The sequence below is a fragment of the Mastigoproctus giganteus genome, chromosome 13 (genome assembly GCF_048544385.1).
Source record: "Mastigoproctus giganteus isolate SK-2022 chromosome 13, ASM4854438v1, whole genome shotgun sequence".
NCBI lineage: Eukaryota > Metazoa > Arthropoda > Arachnida > Uropygi > Thelyphonidae > Mastigoproctus > Mastigoproctus giganteus.
In genome coordinates, this window is record NC_143587.1 from 15,169,268 (window position 1) to 15,192,738 (window position 23,471).

The window sequence follows — 23,471 nt, forward strand, 5'->3', positions numbered from 1 at the left end:
AAAATATTGGTACAAACGTTTAGGGGAGGTAGGTAACATCTAAAGGAATGCGAATCGCATAGGAACCCATAACCGGAAACGTCACGGGAAAGTAGTAGCAGAGGCACAAGAAGCAGAAATGACACAAGACAGTAATTAGCGGCAAACATTTGTTTGACATAATTTTAACAATGGAGTACGAGATAGACGCATTTCATGATGTTACAACAGATGCTCGAAGGTTACACCATGAGACGCGATGCATGCGTGACACCAACACAGCATGGATTGGCAGACACGGTCGAACACACCTGGAGTTTCTTTGACAGTAGCAGCAGTGCAGACGAGTCTCGCCACGAGATCCATTTCCGTCTCAAAAGACGATTCATACACGATAGATTTGAGGGACCCCCACAGAAAGAAATCAAGGCTCGATAAATCAGGTGAGCATGGGGGCCAGGCAACGGGGCCCCACAGCCAATCCATCGATGCCCAAAACTCCTGTTCAAATGGTCACTAACACACCTTCCATAATGGGCAGGCGCCCCGTCATGTTGAAACCAAATGTTGCATCTCACATTTGCTGGAACATCGTCAAGTAACCCTGGTAGAACTTGTTCAAGAAAGATCCGATATTTAGCGGAGTTCATGCAGGATGGTAACAGGTATGGGCCGACTAAACAGTCACCGACCATACCTGCCCACACATTTATTGCGAAGCGATATTGTCCGCATTGGGGCGCACACCGTGTGGGTTGTCGTGAGCCCACACATGAGCATTGTACTGATTGAATAAACCTTCCCGAGTGAAATAAGCCTCATCCGTGAACAAAACATAGGCTGGAAAATTCAAAACTTGAACACTTTCTTAGAGAAACCACTGCGCAAAAGCCACACGTGCAGGATGATCTTGGGGCAGCAGTAACTGAACCCTTTGGAGATGAAAGGGGTGTAAGAAATCGTCGTGCCAGACACACTGTACACTGCAACGAGACACTCCTAAGGCAGAGGCAACGGCACGTGTGCTGGTAGTAGGATTATTCTGGACGGCATTCAACACACTTTCTTATATGGCGGGAGTTCGCGTCGAACGTTGTCTGTCCGCACTACTCCTGTTACCTCTAAATTACCCATAATCGCACAAATTTTGATGCACACGCGCAAACAAACGGTGGTCCGGTACTCGTCTGTCTGTGAAGCGTTCTCCATAAATTCGTTGAGCGGCTCATACATTGCCCTCTGCTAATCCATACACTAAGTGCATCTCTGACAGCTCACAGTTCGTATATCGATGCATGCTCTTCGTGCGGCGACTACTACTTGAATGAGTAAACCAGAAAATTTCCCTGTCGCGAACTGATGAACAGTGCCGTCTACCGACTTACGGTGACGTTTCCGGTTATGAGTTCCTATGCGATTCACATTCCTTTAGATGTTACCTACCTCCCCTAAACGTTTGTACCAATATATTTGAGACACCCTGTATAAATAAATAAGATACTGTATATATAAATAAATAAGATACTGTATATATAAATAAATAAATAAATACCTTACTTCTCTGTGGTTTTATACACTCGAGCTGTCAGTGTTTGGTGGCGCTGCGATCAGTTGTAAGATATTATTTCTCTGTGAGTTGAAATACCTATGTTGGAGCGTGTTTTTATTTAAGTATGTAGTTTATCGTTGTAAATTTGAAATGCTGCTTACCAGACAATTGTTCGTACAAGAGATGTTCGCACGCAGGTTATTTAATACTAAAGTCGCTGTATGTTGTACTTTAGGCACAGCTTTCTCATTACTTGCGAAGCGAAAATGTGCCATATATTGTTATATCAGGTCCAGCCATTGTGTTTCAAATCTTAAATATTGGAGTTCAAAGAGTATTAAAGGACACAGTTTAAAATCTTACCATCTTTCTGCCAATTTTTGCACCAGCGTAGATCATGCTGTCGATTCTTCACCGTTTCAAACATTATTTGCTGATGATACAGATAAGGAAGAAGAAATCAAACTCATATTGCAACATTACGAACAGCTGAAATTGTCTGGTGGCGAAGTGCCTTCAGAACTGAATGTTCATCATATGGTAGAATTGTTAAGGTTCAGAAGTTCAAGCGAAAGATACTGTTACTTTATTTATTTGAGAGAGAGAGAGTTAAATCGATTGTCAGCAAAACGACTCAAACAGCTATGTCGAGAAAGTAATATGAAACCATATAGTGACAAAATCGTAGGTGACACTAGTAAATATGGATTATGGGGAAATACGATGTTTATGCGAATAAATCCACAATCCATTTCAAAATTTTTCGATAATAGGCTAGCAAATGCTGCACAATTTGGACAAAAACTGGTAATTGACCTGGACTACGAACGTTGCATGTCACCTTACGAAAACAAGATGTGTGCTAAGAAAATTAAACTTTCGTATAAAACTAATCGTATAAATCAATATCCTTTCGATATACACGTATGTAATGTAAAACCTGATAGTTATATCCGCGACGTTATAAAGGTAAAGAGTGGTGCAAGTTTTTTTATGAAATTCAGTGAAAAAAGCTATTTGGATTTATTTCCAAACCACACTGTTGTATATCTTTCACCTCATGCAGAACAAATACTAGAAAATTATGATCACAGTGCAGTGTATGTTGTTGGTAAGTTCTTTGGTCAGAAGAAACGTTCATTATAATATTTCCAGGTGAAGTTCTTTTACTGACTCTCCTCCCATGAATAATATTTTTCATAGTTTATATGAAATTCAGAATTTCACGTGTACTTTCTTTAGACTTTTTATGGATATCCAGCAAAAACACAATGTTGAAATTTTATCTTAAACATCACTAATAACATAAGGTAAAATTGGTTATATAAACATTTATGCATATGAATAGGATAGATGATTGCATGGAGTGCCCACATGTTTGGGCATCATTTGGGTATGGCACTACTTAAGGAAGCTTCCACGATATCATTAATAATTAACACAGAGTGTTATCCCGGTGTATGAACATATTTATGTGTGGTCTGAGTTACTACTAATTTCTTTGCAGTATTTATTTTAAATTTCAAAATAAAGTAGTAATTAGTAATGTCTATACTTGTGACCAACAGTTAATAAAAAAAAAAAAAAGTTTTAATTTTTTTTATCAAATTTAATTTGATAAAAAAAAAACAGCGCTAAGAGGGATGAATACTTTTTTAACCCTGCAGATACATTTACAACAGAATTCTCTATAATTTGAGAAAATGCCAAGATTGAAAATAAATGCCATTAATTTCTTTTCATAACTTTTGATTGTAGTGTTTTGTTTGAGTTAACTATGATTGTCACATATTCTACCAACATTGTGGCTAGCCTTATCCTGTAAACATGTTTGCATTTTCACTTGCAGTTTGGAATAGACTTAGTTCCCTCTTTTTTTTTCATCTCAACATATCAATTGAGACAAATTGGTGTTCTATAAGATGATTATAAATGTTATCACCAATCCATGTTGAAAAGAGAGTCATTTTGTTTCCATAAACACAATCAGAGTTTCTATAAACCATAGTCATAAGCTTTTGGCAAAAATAACCCTAGGGGCTCACATCTGGTGAGTATGGGCTTGGCACACCCAGGGTCCTTAGCTGGATATCATAATTTTTCTCTTTCTTGGTAATTCATATACTTTTGACTCTCTCAGAGGAATTTTTGGGAATTTTGGAATAACTTGGGAATTTGTTTTGGCTTGTGCAGCATAAGCCTCAGGCTTCCTTGCACCATATAGCTAATAATAATAATAAATAAAAAAATAACTACTGCTGTCACTTTTGCAAGGAAATACTGAAACACAAAGTATTCTTGTAGTTTAACACATTAACTGTGTCACGATGCACATGTATGTCATGTTATTTTTAATCCACTTGGAGGGAAAACCACCTGACTTTAAGAACCATTTTCTTCCAGTATGATAGAATAAAAATTTATATTTTTTCAAGCAACCTTCACCAGTGGTTGACTAAGTCAGCCATAGTGAGAAGAAAGCCAAAAAAATATCTCTGCCTTCACCAATCCAGATTGTCTCAATCTCATAGTTTTCAATCCTGGGTCAAAAAAGGTAATTGGAAAAGCCAGCAGCAAAAGCGTTAAGGGCTATAGCAGTCGTTTTCAACCTTTTTTTAATAATAGCACCCCTAAGTAATTTATTTTATTTTGCGGCACTCCTACTCATTTTCTGCCTGTTAGATCCGATTCTCTCTCTGTATATATATATATATAATATTAAAAAATATATATGTTATATGATATTTATTGCAATAATATAATTATAAAAATTACATTTCATAATACAAATTACATATATATACAGTATATAATTTTATTCTTTATATAGAGGTACTAGGTAAACATCAATTATAGATCACTACAAAAATAAAAAGATACTGTACACCTTTTTATAATGAAGTAAACATATAAATTAAAAAATAATAATAAGTTTTAAGTAACTTAAACCCAAATTATGTGGCACCTCTGTAATGTTGTTGCGGCACCCTAAGGTGTCGTGGCAACCCGGATGAAAACCACTGGGCTATAGTATAGTCCTTATACCATAGTTCCTACATTCAAGTTATTATTATTAGTGTAAAGTATTGCCAATATGATACAAGTTAGCAAAGCTCCACCAAAAATACCCACATCATTTCCCCATTCCTTCCAGTAATTTGTCCAAACCTTAAATTTATTCTAACTACTCCCATCCACAATAATTCAGTGTAAGTTTATTCCAAATAATGATTACTCTTTGGCTAAATGCAAATTTCTGCATAATTATTCTGCTGCAATCCTTTTAAATTTTTCCCTTGATGTGTTTGATCTGTCAAAAGGTAAAAATATCATCAGCATTTAGTGTACCTAATCCTTTTAAAGCTTTAAACACTTGTAGTTAGGTGACCACACAAATGTCTAGTTTCTAGAGACTGCAATATACAGAATTCCAGGCTTTTTTAGTAAGAATGTCCTTTCATGCCTACAACTAATCTTGTTGTTCTCTGTTCCCTTTCCAACAGATATCTTTCCTGAAATGGTCAGATATCAAATTATCTGAAGAGCACACAAAAAAAAAAAAAAAAAAAACTGCTACAATAGCCTTTTCTGTTCTGTCAATGGTATTATTCAGGAACATAGTATTAGTTGTGGAAAATGATGCAAGAAAACAAGCTTATTCAGCACCAGCTAAAAAAAAAATAAAAAAGGAACTTCCCAAATCCTGTTCATCCCCTCCAATATTTTGTCTAGTTCTTCTTTGAATTTATTTAAACTACCCACTTCCACAACAACGGATGGAAGTTTATGCCAACAATCAACCACCCACTGGCTGAAGGCAAACTGCCACACAACTATCTCCTGCAACTATCCTTCCTCAATTTGAATCCCCATCCCATGTGTTTACTCTGGGCAATAGGAAGAATCCCTTTATGAATCCTGGAATCACTTCTCTCATCTTTAAGAATCACACTACGAGTGGCATAGCATTGTAAATTTTCAAGATCACAGGTTAGGAAAAAAAAACTTGCCTAATTAAATCATTGCATCCTCTTTGTTTTCTATCATAGATTTTCTTTCTACAGGGTGTCTCAAAAATATTGGTACAAACGTTTAGGGGAGGTAGGTAACATCTAAAGCAATGTGAATCGCATAGGAACCCATAACCGGAAACGTCACGGGAAAGTAGTAGCAGAGGCACAAGAAGCAGAAATGACACAAGACAGTAATTAGTGGCAAACATTTATTTGACATAATATGAACAATGGAGTACGAGATGGATGCATTTCATGTTACAACAGATGCTCGAAGGTTCCACCATGAGATGCAATGCATGCGTGACCCTGACGCAGCATGGATTGGCAGATACTGTCGAACGCACCTGTAGTTTCTTTGACAGTAGCAGCAGTACAGAAGAGTCTCGCCACGAGATCCATTTCTGTCTCCACAGGCAATTCATACACGATAGATTTGAGGTCCCCCCCACAGAAAGAAATCAAAGCTCGATAAATCAGGTGACCCATAATCGCACAAATTTTGATGCACACACGCAAACAAACAAGCATTTTCCATAAATTCGTTGAGCAGCTCGTCCATTGCCCTCTACTAATCCATACACTAGGTGCATGTCTGCCAGCTCACAGTTCGTATATCGATGCATGCTCTTCGTGCAGTGAGTATTGCTTGAATGAGTAAACCAGAAATTTTCCCTCTCGCGACCTGATGAACAGCGCCGTCTACCGACTTACGGTGATGTTTCCGGTTATGGGTTCCTATGCAATTCACATTCCTTTAGATGTTACCTACCTCCCCTAAACGTTTGTACCAATATTTTTGAGACACCCTGTATATTCCTAATTTCTTTTTCTTGAAATATTTCCATTATGTGAACTGTGTTTTGTTTTTTTATTCCAAACAGCATGCCATGATATCAATAATAATTAACAGTGTCTACTTGAAAATCACATTGTTAATAGGATGACAGAATATTTGCTGGTTTTCTTTACACCAACAATGAATATGTGACCATGAGTGCAGGCTACAGCAGGGATGCTTTTCCACAACTCATCTAACTGGAGATAAAACTATCATCATGGGGATCCCCGCTTATTCTAAAAATATTTTTGACTGCATTCTGCACACAATTAAAAATCAAAACTGTGTGTAAGCCATGCAACCTATATGTACATATAACTGGGAGTTATGAAAATGCATTGTGGAATTTTATATTTTAATTTAACTTTGGCAATTATTCTTCATGGCTGGTACAGTGACTGCAATAATTTCTTTCATTCTTTGTGCAAATAACTTGAATTCATTTCCAGTCAGAATGACAGGAGTTGTTTTGGATGACTTTTCACCATGACCAAGTTAGTTCGCTTGGGCAAAGGTTGCATTTCTCCCCTTCCTTCCCAGAAACTTATGTGTTTGATCCTGCAAACAGAGAAATCAGCCATGGAATATACAGGGTGTCTCAAAAATATTGGTACAAACATTTAGGGGAGGTAGGTAACATCTAAAGGAATATGAATCACATAGGAACCCATAACCGGAAACGTCACCGCAAGTCTGTAGACGGCGCTGTTCATCAGTTCGCAAGAGGGAAAATTTCTGGTTTACTAATTCAAGCAGTAGTTGCTGCATGAAGAGCATGCATCGATATACGAACTGTGAGCTGGCAGACATGCACCTAGTGTATGGATTAGCAGAGGGCAATGGACGAGCCGCTCAACAAATTTATGGAGAATGCTTCCCAGACAGACAGACATGTACCAGACCACCGTTTGTTTGCACGTGTGCATCAAAATTTGTGCAGTTATGGGTCATGTTTGTTTGTTTGTTTGGTTTTTTTTAGGAGCATTAACAACTAAGGCCATATTGCTCCGGGGATATGCGGTGGTCATTCCCTGACCTTTCCGCATCCTCCATACTTGGTGGTCACGAGCTCAAACCCCAGTCTAATCAAGAAACATGTGCTACGCACTGCTGCTCCTGCCCACCTGGCTACGGAGGCACCTTATGGGTCATTTAGAGGTAACAGTAGTAGTGCAGGCAGACCACATTCGACGCGAACTCCCGCCACGGAAGAAAGTGTGTTGAATACTGTCCAGAATAATCCTACTACCAGCACACATGCCGTTGCCTCTGCCTTAGTAGTGTCTCGTTGCAGTGTACAGCGTGTCTGGCACAACGATTCCTTACACCCCTTTCATCTCCAAAGAGTTCATTTACTGTTCCCCCAAGATCATCCTGCACGTGTGGCTTTTGCGCAGTGGTTTCTCCAAGAAAGTGTTCAAGATTTGAATTTTCCAGCCTATGTTTTGTTCACGGATGAGGCTTATTCATTCGGGATGGCTTATTCAATCAGCACAATGCTCATGTGTGGGGTCACGACAACCCACACGGTGTGCGCCCCCATGCGGCACAACATCGCTTCGCAATAAATGTGTGGACAGGTATGGTCGGTGACTGCTTAGTCGGCCCATACCTGTTACCATCCCGCATGAACTCCGCTAAATATCAGATCTTTTTTGAACAAGTTCTACCAGGGTTACTTGACGATGTTTCAGCAAATGTGAGATGCAACATTTGGTTTCAACATGACGGGGCGTCTGCCCATTATGGAAGGTGTGTATGTGACCTTTTGAACAGGCCGTGGTGGACCCGTTGCCTGGCCCCCGCGCTCTCCTGATTTATCAAGCTTTGATTTCTTTCTGTGGGGCCCTCAAATCTATCATGTATGAATTGCCTGTGGAGACGGAAATGGATCTCGTGGCGAGACTCGTCTGTGCTGCTGCTACTGTCAAAGAAACTCCAGGTGTGTTCGACCGTGTCCGCCAATCCATGCTGCGTCAGTGTCACGCATACATTACGTCTCATGGTGGAATCTTCGAGCATCTGTTGTAACATCATGAAATGCATCCATCTCGTACTCCATTGTTAATATTATGTCAAATAAATGTTTGCCACTAATTACTGTCTTGTGTCATTTCTGCTTCTTGTACCTCTGCTACTACTTTCCCGTGACATTTCCGGTTATGGGTTACTATGCGATTCACATTTCTCTAGATGTCACCTATCTTCCCTAAACGTTTGTACCAATATTTTTGAGACACCCTGTGTACTATGTACATGCATGATACATTGATGCTGTTTGACTCTAACTGCCTCGACATTGATTCTCAATAACCAAACTATGCCATAGTTTGGTTATTGAGGCAATGCTAGGCAAACAAGGCAATACTACGTGCATTCCATCTCCAGTTGGAATGCACGTAGTATTGCCTTGCTAACAATCCTTGCTTGAAAATGTTAAAATGGTACAAAAATAGTTTATTGGTTTCATGAACTACAAGAATAGAGTGGAATATTACTTGACAGGATCTGCAGTCTCTCAAATAACCAATCTGTCTTAACTGCAACTTCATGTCATAATCATTTTCATCATTTCACCCTTAGCCATAATTATGAGAGCATCCTTGGACTCAGGGGAAGTTCCCACGGACTGGAGATGTGCAAATGTATCCCCAATTCACAAAGGTGGATCGAAGGGTGACACGAGTAATTACAGACCAGTTGGTTTAATTTCTATTCTGGGTAAAATAATGGAGTCACTGGTTAAAGATGCATTGCAGGATCATCTAGACAAGACTGCAGCAATAATTCAGACACAGCATGGGTTTGTTAAGGGAAAGTCTTGTCTGACAAATTTGATAGGATATTATGATGTGGTTACAAAGGAACTGGATGCAAAAAATAATTTTGATATCATATATTTGGATTTCAGGAAAGCTTTTGACACTGTTCCGCATGAAAGACTATTGTACAAATTGGAGCAGAATGGTATTAAGGGTAAGTTGCTACAATGGATAAAAGAATGGTTAAGTGGGAGAGGACAGAGGGTGATAATCAATGGGTGCTGCTCTTCGTGGACTAATGTTATTAGTGGAGTCCCACAGGGTTTGGTGTTGGGTCCACTGTTGTGTTGTATATTTATCAATGATATTGATGAAGGTATATCAGGCTTAATGTCGAAGTTTGCAGATGATACAAAGGTTGGCAGGGTTGTTAATGACAATAATATCAGTGTGCTACTGCAACAGGATCTAGATAATTTGGGCAGATGGGCTAAGAAGTGGCAACTGAAGTTTAACCTTGACAAATGCAAAGTACTGCATATGGGTAAAAGTAACCCCAGAGAAACGTACCAACTGTGTGGTACTACACTTAAGGTGGTAGAAAATGAAAAATACCTGGGAGTAATTGTGCAGGCAGATATGAAGTTTTCTGAGCATTGCAGACAGGCTGCCAGGGCAGGTCATGGGGTTTTGTCAATGATATATAGGAATTTTGCTAGCAAGGAAAAGGAGGTGATTGTCCCTCTGTATAAGGCAATGGTCAGGCCACGCCTTGAGTACTGCGTACAGGTCTGAAGGCCTCATTTTAGGAAGGATGTAGATTTACTTGAGCGTGTACAGAGAAGGGCAACAAGATTGGTGAGGGGAATGAAGGGATCCTCTTACCAAGAGAGGCTTAAGTTCTGCAAATTGCAGTGGCTGGAGACTAGACACCTGCGCGGTGATCTGATTGAGGTGTATAAGGCCTTGAATGTGTTGAGCACACTGAATTCTGATGGGATCCTTCCACTTGTTCAGATTACGAACCTATGGGGGCATAAATTCAAATTAAGAAAGGACAGATGTAGAATAGATGTGTGGAAATTTGCCTTTAGTCAGCGGGTGGTTAATTGCTGGAACAAACTTCCATCTGTCGTTGTGGGAGTTGATAGGTTGAATAAATTTAAGGAGAAACTGGACAGGCATTTGGAAGGAATGGTGTGATTTTTTTTTAATTAATTAATTTATTTTTTTTTTTTATTATTATTTTTTTTTTTTGTCTGATGCTGCATAAGCTCATACACTTGCTTTCTTACATCACATGCCACTACTACTACAAATTTTGTCATTTCTTATTAATATGGAATTATTGTTCCATAGGATGTTGGTTCCATCACTCATTGCATGGTTTAATAATTTATCCCAGTCATATATCTAATGCTTTTTGAAAACCTTTTAGCATGATTTTTTTATCATTAACTTGACATTCTGTGTATAAATGAATTATCCTTTTTGTCCACTTCATTTTGTTTTAGGTGGACATGTAGACAAAACAGTCTATAAACCACTCTCACAGGAAAAATGCAGGAGAGAAAATATAACAGCTGTAAGGATTCCTTTGGATAAATATCTCAAGTAAGTAGTATAGATTTGAATGTTATTGTTAGTATTAGATAGGCTAAAAGATACAGAAAGCATACTACTTTCCTTGCCTCTACAAAAAAAAAAAAAATCTGTAATCACTCACTTTTCCTACCACCAAAACAAGGCCATCATTTTCATCTCTGAATTTTATCAGACTCCACATCAATAGTAAATTTATTTCAGTGATTCACAACATGTTGCCTGAAGGTAAACCTCTTAAAACCCAGCCTTCCATTGTTCCCTAAAATTTTATATTTGTGACTCTTGGTTCTTACGCTCTCTTGCGAGGACCATATAAATCTCCATTGGATCTCCTCCAAGATATCTAGTTCCCAAGCTTATCAGTCTGCACCTTCAAACCCTCTTTAGAGCTGCTAAAGTGGGTTTGAAAAATTACATGAATTAGAGTTATTAGTTCAACTGGTTTCATTTTGCCAAATTAGTGAGCCATTCAGGGAATACTTCAAGAATGAAAGACTAGAAATTATGATGCCTTTAGTTTATGGTTCCAATCCTACTTTTCGTCTGTATTTTTAAAAATTTCCTCTAGAAATAAAATGGATGGGGAAGTAACCAGCTGTTGTCGCTGATCATCCAATGTATGATGATGATTAGATGGATAGTATTTTAAAAAGTATTTTGGGTGGAGCTGTACCATTGTATATTAGTTTATTATACAATATATGGGGTAGGGGAGAAGCGAGAGTGGATTTAACTCTTGGATGAAAACACCTCAGGATAAAGTGTGCCAGATTTGGGTTTTTTTTTTTTTGTAATTTGACTTAAATCTATATGAGTGATATCAATGCCAATTTATGAATTTCTCAATTACATTTGTCAATAACATTGACAAATGTAAAGTACTACATATGGGAAGCAGTAACCCCAGAGTAATGTATCAACTCTGTGGTACTACACTGACAGTGGTAGAGAATGAAAAGGACTTGGGGGTAATTGTGTAGGCAGATATGAAGTTTTCTGAGCAGTGCAGATGGTCTGCAAGAGTAGCTCATGGTGTCTTGTCAATGATATACAGGAATTTTTCTAGCAGGGATAAGGAGATGATTATCCCCTTGTATAAGGCAATGGTCAGGCCACACCTTGAGTACTGTATACAGGTCTGGAGGCCTCATTTTAAGAAGGATGTAGGAACGAGTACAGAGCAGGGCAACAAGATTAGTGAATGGAACAAAGGGTTGCTTTTACAACGAAAGGCTTAAGTTTTGCAAATTACAGTGTCTGGAGACTAGGCACCTGCGAGGTGATCTGATTGAGGTGTATAAAGCCTTGAATGGTTTGAGCATGCTCAATGCTGATGGGATTCTTCCTCTTGCTCAGAATAATCGCTTGAGAGGGCATAAATTCAAATTGAGGAAAGACAGTTATGGGATTGATATGTGGAAGTTTGCCTTTACCCAGTGGGTGATTGATTGGTGGAACAGACTTCCATCTCCTTTTTTGTGGAAGTTGATAGCCTAAATAAATTTAAGGCTGAGATGGACAGGTATTTGGAACGAACGGAGGGGTGAAATGGGAGCTGTATTTTTTTTTTTTTTTTTTGGATGATGCTGCATAAGCTTGCTTTCTTGCATTGTATGCCTCTGTTAATGCTAATGATAGTTAATATTCCTCTATATTATTAATAAATAATGTTAGAGCTTTCCTTTCCTTAGAAAAGGGAAAAATTGACATGGAAATCAATAAAATGTTTTTGCTGGCTTTTATTTCTTTTCTTTTCAAAAATGTTTTTATTGTGAACTTGATTTATTAAATTTCAGTTACATCGCACCATTCATTCAACATCAGAAGTTTTCAGATAATGCTGAAGATACAGATGCATGTTTCTAAGCTGCTGTATTAAAAATGGCTACCTACAACCTCCAGATAAAAACAAAAAAAAACTTAATTATCTCAAATGCTATTGGAAACAATGCAACGATTAAAATTCTCTTGTTCGTGATGAAAATCTCCTTATAGACCAATGCAGATATGCTTGTCTAGTGTGTTCCAGGAACAGAATTTGCCTAGTTGGCAAAATGCATCCATAGTATTTGAAAGTATGGGCCGGGGGTGGGGGGGGGGATCCGCATTATGCAATGATAATTGGTTCCAGAAAATTCCACTTAAAATGGGGACCAAATTTTCATAATGTGTATTATGTACTTGTACATAGTAAAAAAAAAATAGATTGAGGAAATTGAAAAATGACACAATTATTTTATTAGGCAATATTTTATTATAAAATGTTGAACAATGTAAGTTTAAGTAAAGTTTGTTGAAGTTACACTATTTTTCAGTTTTATGAATAAAGAATGAATCCAGAGTTGTTTGGTATTTTTGCCATATTTTTCCAGATAAAATTGTGTCATAGCATCTAATTACGTGTTTAACTTTGTGCTTAACTTTTTACTGTATGTTCATGAAGTGGGTTGTTCTCACAGAAATATTCAAGTGCTTGATCAATTTTCTCAATGGCTTCCTTTAATTCTTTAATTTTCAAATCCTCGTAACTGCAGGGACTCAGATAATGAATACTCTGACACCGAGGACCCCCTGTATATATCATTTGTGCTTTTTGTGAATTATATTCTGTATGAAGACATGCACATATGGAATATAATCTTTATATATAAAAGTTGTTGCTGTCATTACACACATGCATGAACACACACAGAGGGTGTCTTATAACATGTTGGTCATACTTTCAGGATTGATTCATAACCTGAAAACAATGTAAAATAGTTTATATAAACATTTATCCAATTCTTAATAGTTAATAGAGCTATGGCTGTTGGTATTTTAAAATTTGCAATGGATTTTTAAATGGGTAAGAATAAGAATGAGCAGACATATGTTCAGAGTCGAACATATTTATATAAACTTTTCCCATTGTTTTCAAGTACTGAATCAATCCTGAAAGTATGGCTTTCATAACACGTGTTATGAAAATTTTTCATAACATGTGTTATGAAAAATCCTTCATGTACATATGTAGCATATATTTTATTTTATAGCTCTGACGATCAAGTCTTTGATATTGACATGATGATTAAAATAATGTTGGAGTTGAAGAATACTGGCAATTGGAGTAAAGCTCTTGAATGGATTCCCAGAGAAAAAGAAAAAAAAAGGTTACAAAAAAAAGGACAATATCAACTGTTTATATAACCAGAAAATGAAAGTAGGTTATGTTATTCTCATTAATTTGTATAGCAGAAAATTAAATTGTAATTTTCTTGATATTATAAAGTAAAAGTTTATTTAATGATATTTGCTATTTTTAAAATATTTTCAAGCATTTTAAATGGACCAAAGCTCTTAATGCATAGCTACCCAACTTCGGGGTTTTTTCTGTCTTCTCAAAGAAAATAGTCATTATTAGTCATGAATATAAAAATGAAAAATATTGGTAATACTGTATTTCCTTTTTGTGTGCTTTAAAAATTAGAGGAAAGTCACATTTCATTACCACTAAAATGCTAATCACTTTCTAATGTAGCTAGAACTTCAGAATCATCTATGTAGAAAAAGAATTTTTCAGTGGTGCAATTAAGTGGTTTTTTAAAAATTTCATGGGTAAGCATACCTTTTGTTCAGTACATTTATACAAAGCAGAGGTTCAGTATATTGTTGGTCACTAATTCAAACATATTTCAACCTTGGTTCAGTAACAGTATTGAATATTAGGTTATTACAGGCCCACTCATGAACTAACCTATATGCCGTAAATGAACATACTTATATAGTATGTGTTCTCTGGTTGATTTGCGTGTTTTGCTGAATGAAAAATTGAGTTTCTGAGGGAAACCAAGTGTAGCCCTGGTTATTATTTATTATTTAGTTTTTTTTTAGGAGCATTAGCAACTAAGGCCATATTGCTCCAGGATATGCGGTGGTCATTCCCTGACCTTTCCGCATCCTCTGTATTTGGTGGTGACAGGCTCGAACCCCGGTCTAATCAAGAAGCGTGTGCTACGCACTGCTGCTCCTTCCCACCTGGCTACGGAGGCGCCGTGTAGCCCTGGAAGGACTGTCAAGTCTCATGGGGTAGAATTTTTTTACCATGTCTGTGTTTGTTAAGGAGAGACTGTTTTCAATAGGTAGGGATACACTTAAATAGAAGAGGTTCAAGAATATTTGCTGATGCTGTTGCGGCACTGTTAGCTGATTTACTGATTTTGATTTATTGGCCCACTCTATTTCTCTGTATAGTTGTTCATTGGAGTCATTAGGCATATGACTACCCTCATTTTTGCTTTCCTAGTGCTTATTTCACTCCAATTTGACTCAGCATTGCACTGTTTGCCAATGTCAACTGGATTCACTGCTTTAGATTTTGTGTGTTTCTTAACTAACAGCATAACCCTCCTTCCTTCCTATCCTATCTATCCTTTCTGTACACATTGTACTCCCCAAATTCCAATTCTGCATTCTTTATATCTGTGTTACACCATGTCTCTAATTTTACAACAATATCCACCTTTGATGTCTTGACTAGCACTTCAAATTCATCAAATTTATTTACTGTGCTCCTAGCATTGGTGTATACATGCACTTGTTCTTATTTTTAGTTACCCTAACACAGCCCATGTATTTACTTGTTCCATGATGACACTCAGAAGTTCTTGTAATCCCCTGCAACTTGCTTTCCAGGTTTCTGCTCATTCCAATGGAAACAGTGCTAGGATCACTTCCACCTTTGCCTGTGGCTACCGTTAATCTGTTAGTCTGTGAATCCCTGCAAGCTAGCAGTTTTCCGACCCACCTAACATTGCCTCGATAGCATCAGTAAATATTCTTGCATCCTTTCTATTTATGTGTATCTCATCCCTGTAGAAGCAATTTTTCTTGTTAAGGAGCACAGACCACGCTGTGAAAAACCCATCAGCCCTGCAGAGTCTCCAGGCCCAAGGTGATTGACAAGGCTCTCATCACATACTCCTTCCTATCGTGTCTGGGCAGAATTGTGGACACTTTCAAATTTAACCATAACTTGCAACTTTTTTTCAACATTGACCTATGCTTGTTAAGGTAATTTGACATATCTCCTACACTTAGTGTGATTAGATACCAATTACAACAATATCACCTTTTGTGCCCTTAAAAGATATTTGCTCTGCAACATCATCAACTTTTGCACCCTGGCAGACATAACCCTGGTCCTATGCCACATATCCTTTTTGCTTGATATTCTCTGTTTCCCTGACAATTGAGTCACTGACAATAACTAGCTCCTATAGCACCGGTGCATTTTGTCCTGTACATTGCCTGATGCACAAGAGTGAGCACTGGCACTGAGTTGGGCAGCTGAGAGCATGATGCTCCCCCATTTTAATTCCTTTGATCTATACTACATTCCTTTTAATTCCTTTGATCTATACTACACCTCAAATTCTCATAGATGCCCATCAGAATGCTGAGTTGGTGCCTAATTTCTTCACACTCACAAAGACATCCTTGGCTAGATCATGTCCTGTTCCAGAAAGGTCTACAAACATTTCACATTTTGCACATTTTTTTTAGATTGTGATGTGTTGGAGAATTGCCCCCTTCCGTTCTCCCCAAAGTCACAGCACTCCCACTACTTTGTGCTCGTTGCTTTGCTGCTTTACTCTGGGACACAATTTCTGTTTAAGTACAATTAATTAAATAATGAAAATTAATAAGATTAGTAAATTTAATTGATTAATTGACAATGTGATACTAGCTAACAGATTCCTAATACAATGCTACGTGTTATATATCTAGTTTTACATTATACCTTATGCTCTCAAGATCTAGGTATGCTTTATGCTATTCCATATCAATTTGATATACTACAACAATGGCAGCAAGTTTCAAATGGTACAATATTCTACGGATACTAAATAGTAACCTACAAAATCTCTATCTAAATTCAAAATAAACTAAGGAGCGTGACTAGGACTATAAGGCTACTTCTTGAAAATAAATTAATATGACAATTAAGTCAATAAAATGGCAAAAATTTATCAAAAACTTATCCATTTGCTAGAGCAAAAAAATCTTTTCCCACAAGTGGTTAATACGAAGCACTGTATTAGGAATATGTTAGCGTAGTATTATCAATTAATCAAAAATATTTCTTAATCTTATTAAATTTCATTGTTAATTAAATTGTATTTAAATGGAAATCATGACCCAGGCTAGAGCTGCAAAGCAATGTTCACAGACTAGAGAGAGCGAGTGCTGTGGCTTGGGGGAGAAACAAAGGGGGCGATTCTCCAATGCATGACAGTCTCAAAAAATGTGTGAAGTGTGAAATGTTTGCATACCTTTCTAAAATAGGACATGATCTAGCCAAGGAGGATGTCTTTGTGTGTGCTAGGTGCCTAGAGTGTCAAGAAATTAGGCGCCAACTCGGCGTTCTGGTGGATGTCTATGAGAGCTTGAAGTGTAGGGTAAATGCCCTCAAAGAAATTAATATGAGGGGCCCATGAAGCTCTCAGCTGCCCAACTCAACGGCAGAACTCACTCCAGTACATCAGGCAACACAGAGGCAATCTCCAAGGCAAAATGTGCTGGTCCCACAGGAACTAGTTATTGTTGGTGACTATTGTCAGGGAGACAGGGAATATACTATACAAGAAGGATAGGTGGAACAGGACCAGGGTATGTCTACCAGGAGCAAAAGTTGATGATTGTAGAGCAGATATCTTTTAAGGGCACAAAAGGTGGTATTGTTGTACATGTTGGAACTAATGACATTAAGAGTAAGAGATCTGCAGATTTACTCAAGTACAGGTCAATGTTGAAAAAAAATCGCGAGTTAGGGTTGAATGTGAAAGTGTCTGCAATTCTGCCCAGACACAACAGGAGGGAGTATATAATGAGAGCCTTATCAATCAATTTGGCCCTGGACAGAGAGGAAGGAAGGGAGGTGCCTTTGATGTCTTGACCAACACTTTAAATTCATCAAATTTATTTACTATACTTCTAGCATTGGTATACATGCACCTATTCTTATTCTTAGTTAATCTAATACATCCCATATACCCACCTGTTTCGTGATGACTGCCATCAGTTCCTGAAACCCCCAGCACCTGTCATGTTGGCTGCTGCTTATTCTAATAGAAGTAGTGCAAGAATCACCTTCACTTCTGCCTGTGGCTACTTTTATACTTTTAACCTTTTAGTCTGTTAATCCCCCCCCCCAAGCTAGCAGTTTTCCGATCCACTTAACACTGCCTCGATAGTGTCAGCAAATATTCTTGCACCCTTTCTATTTAAGTGTATCCCATCCCTGTAGAAGCAGTCTCTTCTTTTAACAGGCACAGACCACACTGAAAAAAATTCTACCCCATGAACCTTGCACAATCTCTCCAGGGCTGAATTGATCGACAAGGCTCTCATCATTGTAAAGTTCAGTACAATGATGTACAGTTATTGTACAGTCTGATATGAGGTTCTCTGAGAACAGTGCAGATAGGCTATTAGGACAGCTCATGGGTTTCTGTTAATGCTATACAGGAATTTTGCCAGTAGGGACAAGGATGATTATTATCCCATTGTATAATGCTGCATCTTGAGTACTGCACATGAGTCTGTAAGCCCAATTTTAGAAAGGATGTGAATCTGTTGGAATCGGTGCTGAGAAAATCAACAAGATTAATTAGGGGCTCAAAATAATATTGTTACCCTAAAAGACTTCAGATCCGCAAATTGCATTTGTAAATTAGGCACCTGTGAGGAAATCTGATTGGTGTGTTTAAGGCTTTAAATGGATTGCAAAAACTAAAACGTGTTAATTGAAAAACTAAAAACTTTCTACCTGAGAAACACCTTGTGTGTTGTCTGAGAAATGGGCAACACACAAGGAGACAAACTTAAAAAGGATGACTGCAGGATCAAAGTGCAAAAATTTGCTTTCAACCCAAAAGTAATTGATTGCTGGAATGAACTCCCATCTGGTGTTGTGGAAGTGAGTAGTTCAAATAAATTTAAGGAAGAATTATACAAATGATTACAGGAGGTGGAGAGATAAGGTCAGAGGCTTTATTTATTTATTTTTATTTTTTTTGTCGATGCTGTATAAGCTTGCGTCATTTGGCACCAGAAGTACAACTAAGTTTTGACAGACTATTTTCTTCTCCTTTAGTGCTGATCCTGTAGTCCAGGATATTTCCAGCAATCCATTAGAGAGAGCAAGGGAACTTACTGAAATCATAATGCAAACCCAGAAGCAGCCCCAGCATCTCAGGAGTACACGGAGGGAAGTGGTGAGAAAAGACACAATAGGATGCATCATTACAGAGGAATTGTCTCTTGACAAGAAGAAATGGAAACAGAGAGTGTAAAAGGGTAAATCTAAATATCTAAAAAAAAAGACTTTCTCTCACTGAAAATTCATTGTAAATGGGCTATAAAATGTCAACTAAAATTTAATGCTTATTAATATAAGGTTATGCATTTGGGACATAGGAATCATGGAGTTAGAAATGTAAATTAGGGGGAGATGAGCTAAAAAAAAAGATTTAACTGTTATGATTGAACCGAACATGAAATATTTTGTTCAGTGTAGTTTAGGAAGTCACTTGTTGTCCTGTTGATTAATAGAACCTTTGCTAGAAAGGAGAAGGATATCTTTATTCCTCTATACACGATGATGGTTAGACCACAATTGGAATATTGGATTCAAGTCAGGAGACAACCTAAATAAAGACAGAAGCTCTAGAGAGGGTTCAAAGAAGGAAGACAAGATTAGTGGTGAGTGAAAATTGATGCACATGTAACAAACCAGTTAGAGGGTATGGATTGTAAAATTTGACAAGAAAGGGATGATCTGTTTGATGTGAATAAAGCACTGAAGAGATGTTCTTGTTTATACCCCAGCACAACCACTAGGTTGGTCAGAAGAGTTTACGTAATTATTTTGTCAATAAATACAGTCATTAATCATATTTTGTAGTCATACGGTCTTGAACCATAGTCCACTTAAAGTACATGCGCTTGTGCACGTTCATGCCTGACCACTTGGTTATGAAGAAGTTCTATTCTCCTCTATAGGTGGAACAAGAATCAGGGGGCAGTGTGGTAGATGGAATGAGTCTTGCTGATTTCATAGCAGAATTAGATGGTTACCATGTTGAAATGGGAATATTCTGTTTTGTTTTATGATTTTATGTTATATTAGTTTTTTTTTTTTGTTATTATTTATTTACTGTAGAGCGTCGAAAATCCAAATGTCAATAATTCAAACATCAATAATCTGAACAAACCAGCATTTATTTTTTTATGCTGATGCCACAAAATAAATATGTGCCGATTATTGTGATTGCATTTGCAAATTGAATTTTGATCTGTTAAACGGCAATTATAATGTGGAATATTATCCACAGACTATAAAAATGAAGATATAAAGCACAAATTTATACTTTTATTTTACCTTACCAGTTAACAAAATTAAATGATATATGAAAATCAGAAGAATATTACCCACAGATTAGCAAAATAAAAATAAATTTATGTTTGTGTACTCAGCTTAATTAATATACATACAGTACTAGCTAAACATAACCCTTTGTAATCTGATATTTCTGTTCACTGACTTTTTTTTTTTTTTTTTTTTTTTTTTTTTTTGAGTTGTAAAATCTGAAACAGTGAAAAAAGTCAATCAATAATGAAGAACACAGCATGCAGAAATTGCAACTAACACGATACGTGCTCGTGAGATACAGAGTAAAAAGTTTTTGCAGTTTAAATATAGAAATGAAGAGATTCTGAACATTTACAGAATTTTATTTTACCTTACTATAGTTATGGTCTTCTTATTCATCTTTTAAAAGGAAGCAGAAATTTTCAACAATTAAATCGAGTATTGAGATTTTAAGCAGACTTTCAAAGGGAGAAAGCAGGTCTTTGTTAGCAAGATTTTACGAGGTTGGAAATAACAGAAATTAAAAACGAATAAAAAATTTTAAATTTTGCGTCGAAACTTGATTCAGATGATGGTGCAAAAAAAAAGTTAAGAACTATGAGAACAGCTAATGACCCATCCCTCGAATAAACTGTTTGTTCTTGTCGTAGTTGGGTTCTGTCTGTAAATTGCATGTTCTCTGTTGATTTTCTGTTTGCTGGATGAAAAACCCGAGTTTTCGGGTGAAAGACTAACTCAGCCATTTGAAAACAGCCCCTAAAAATTCTTCCCATCATCGATGGGGCTTGAACTCTGGTCTTTTACACTTGGTTGGAGAGGACAGCGATTCTATTAGCTGTGCTACCCATGAGGGCTAGGTACAAACAACAAACTAAATGCTGTCCAACTCAACTACTGAAAAGAGTGAGCAATCTGGCAGCAAAGAAACAAAGTTCCAAAATGGTGCAGCAAAAAATTTGAATTATTTTTGTTAAAGGCCTATACATGTGTTATTGTGGCTGAAAGATCCATTTGTTTTGTTACCTATGAATAAATATATGAAAGTACAACTTAGTGTTTTTATTTCTAAACTTACTAAACCTTTTTTTTATAAGTCTCCAGAACAGTATTTTTGATAAAAGTTTGAAAATCCGAACAAATCGGAAGTTTAAGCTAATGACCCATCCTGGTTCTGATTAGTTCATCAGATTATCGATGCTTTACTGTATTATTTTGTTTTTTTGCCGAGACAGGAAAGTCTGCTTCTATGCATCATTTGTCCTTACTAATACTAATTTAGGTGCAGTACATAAAAAAATACCAGTAAAAAATGGAATGAACCAAGACAGCCAGAGACTCACTAGAGGACTGTTTACATTTGCTGTATACAGCTTTAAAATTTTACTTAATTATGTAAATTGTAACTTATGCATTCGGTGTTAGTATTATATTAAAATTATTTGTTTCGGTATTTGGAATGATTCTTTTATTCTCATAATGGCTATTAACAGCAAATTGAATTATTAACCTCTGATTATTGGCTATATTCTAGGCTTTCAGTGATATATCTGTTTTGTTCTGTGTGTCGTATCCTGACTTTCAATAGCTTTTAATAGTTATGTACATTTTTTTTTTCCAGCGTGAATACCCTGCATACACTTTAAAAGCATTGTGAGTCTCCACAGTGATAGAATTAACATTGTCTCGGTGTATTTAATGTTGTACAATAAAACCTCATTAATTCGGACTAAAGGACAGAAGAGGTAATGCAAATTATAGGATATAATGATATGTAAGTATTTTCAACTTGTCCAGTAGTATAGGATTGCAGGAGTATTTCAATGCAGTAATTGAAATAAAAGTAAATTTTTTACACATTGCCTGCATTTGATTTCATTTATGAAAAGACTTTCTGCTCTCACTGAAGATTGGCCACTAAATACTTGGTGCTGAGGGTTGGGATATATTTAACTTAGAGATATATACTATTGATGAGATATGAGTTGTGAAGTTATTATTTATACACCATTTGGCATCTCTCATATTGTGGAAATAACTTCACAACTGTAATGGCACGTTGCATTACCAGGGTACCTGCCCACTCACTGATGATGAAGCCAAAAAGCTTCGAAACGATTGTCTGGGTAGTGGTATCCATTAAAAATAAATAGCAGTAGTCTTCTCTACTAGAGAAGCGTTATTTATTTGAAGTAGTACAGTACCAGCTATCTCGTGAAGACACTCACAATATGAGATACTATTAAAACTGCCATTTACACTACATACGTAGTTCAAATTTATGGGTAAACTATAGTGTATATACACTGTTATTATATAGCACTCAGAAAATATTTCCACTACAATGCTCAATCCCACAGATAAGTTTAGAGATGCCAAAGCTGTGTATGAGAAAGCACTAATTAAGATGCCAGTCGTCAGATGCCACAATTCACAGAACCTTCCTGGTAAGAGCACTCCCCCCTCTTCCCAATGCCCACTCCAGCAGTTCTAGATCCTTCCCAACACGAGGCCTGCAGACCTGTAGGCAGCACTCGATATGTGGCTTGACCACTGCCCCACACAGTGGTTCAATCAATTCCCTATCCCCCACCAGAAAAATCCTCACCTACATCAGCAAAACTCTATGAACAGCCCCATTCTAGCCATAGCACTCTCCCACCATGGGCAATCAAATGCACCTCGGAAGTCTATGAAAATCTGGCGGCATACTAAGAGTCATCGTTGTCCTCTCTAAAACTTCAAATATTGCATGCTCTGTCGATTTGCTCTTCTTAAAGCCAAACTGCTGCATCGATGCCTGCGCACTCTCAACATAAATCTTGTCCAACTTGTGTACTATCATCCTCTCCAACATCTTAGCAAGGACAGACAACAGTGCTACTAGCATATATGACCTTGGATCCATAGGATCCTTTTCCACATTCTTAATTAACAACTTAATATCTGCTATCTTCCATTTCTCCGGAAAACAGCTTTCATATAGACGCTGATTATATAATTCTAATCAGGGCTTTTTTTGTGACGGTATGCAACGGTACGGCGTACCAGCACCTTATTTAACAGCGTGTCACATTTGCATGCAGTACATTTTGAAATTTGAATTATTCAGTAATTTTTTTTTTTCACATGTTTAACCATTATTCAGATACATACGCTTAAAGTTATTTAACTAAATTTGCATTTTTCACTGTCTATTGTTAAGATATTTTCTATATATATATATATATATATATTTTTTTTTAATGTAAACCTCAAACACGAGAGGTATTAGAACCTATAGTACTTAGTACCGTGCTTTGGTTTGAGGTTA

The 23,471-nt window shown here is 37.0% G+C and overlaps 1 protein-coding gene across 1 annotated transcript; it reads left to right on the plus strand.

The window, feature by feature from the left end:
- Positions 1–1,711: 1,711 nt before the first annotated feature.
- On the plus strand, positions 1,712–21,914 carry LOC150075791 (mitochondrial ribonuclease P protein 1 homolog). The gene is made up of 4 exons (XM_090387686.1): positions 1,712–2,639; positions 10,659–10,758; positions 13,782–13,948; positions 21,780–21,914. The coding sequence occupies exons 1-3, from the start codon at positions 1,712–1,714 to the stop codon at positions 13,933–13,935; spliced, it is 1,182 nt and encodes a 393-aa protein (XP_090243812.1). The 3' UTR covers positions 13,936–13,948; positions 21,780–21,914.
- The last annotated feature ends 1,557 nt before the right edge of the window (positions 21,915–23,471 follow it).

Coding starts and splice junctions, on each gene's coding strand:
- LOC150075791 (XM_090387686.1), top strand. CDS start 1,712: ATGTTCGCACGCAGGTTATTTAATACTAAAGTCGCTGTATGTTGTACT. Junction 2,640..10,658: donor CAGTGCAGTGTATGTTGTTG/GTAAGTTCTTTG, acceptor ATTTTGTTTTAG/GTGGACATGTAGACAAAACA. Junction 10,759..13,781: donor CCTTTGGATAAATATCTCAA/GTAAGTAGTATA, acceptor TTTATTTTATAG/CTCTGACGATCAAGTCTTTG.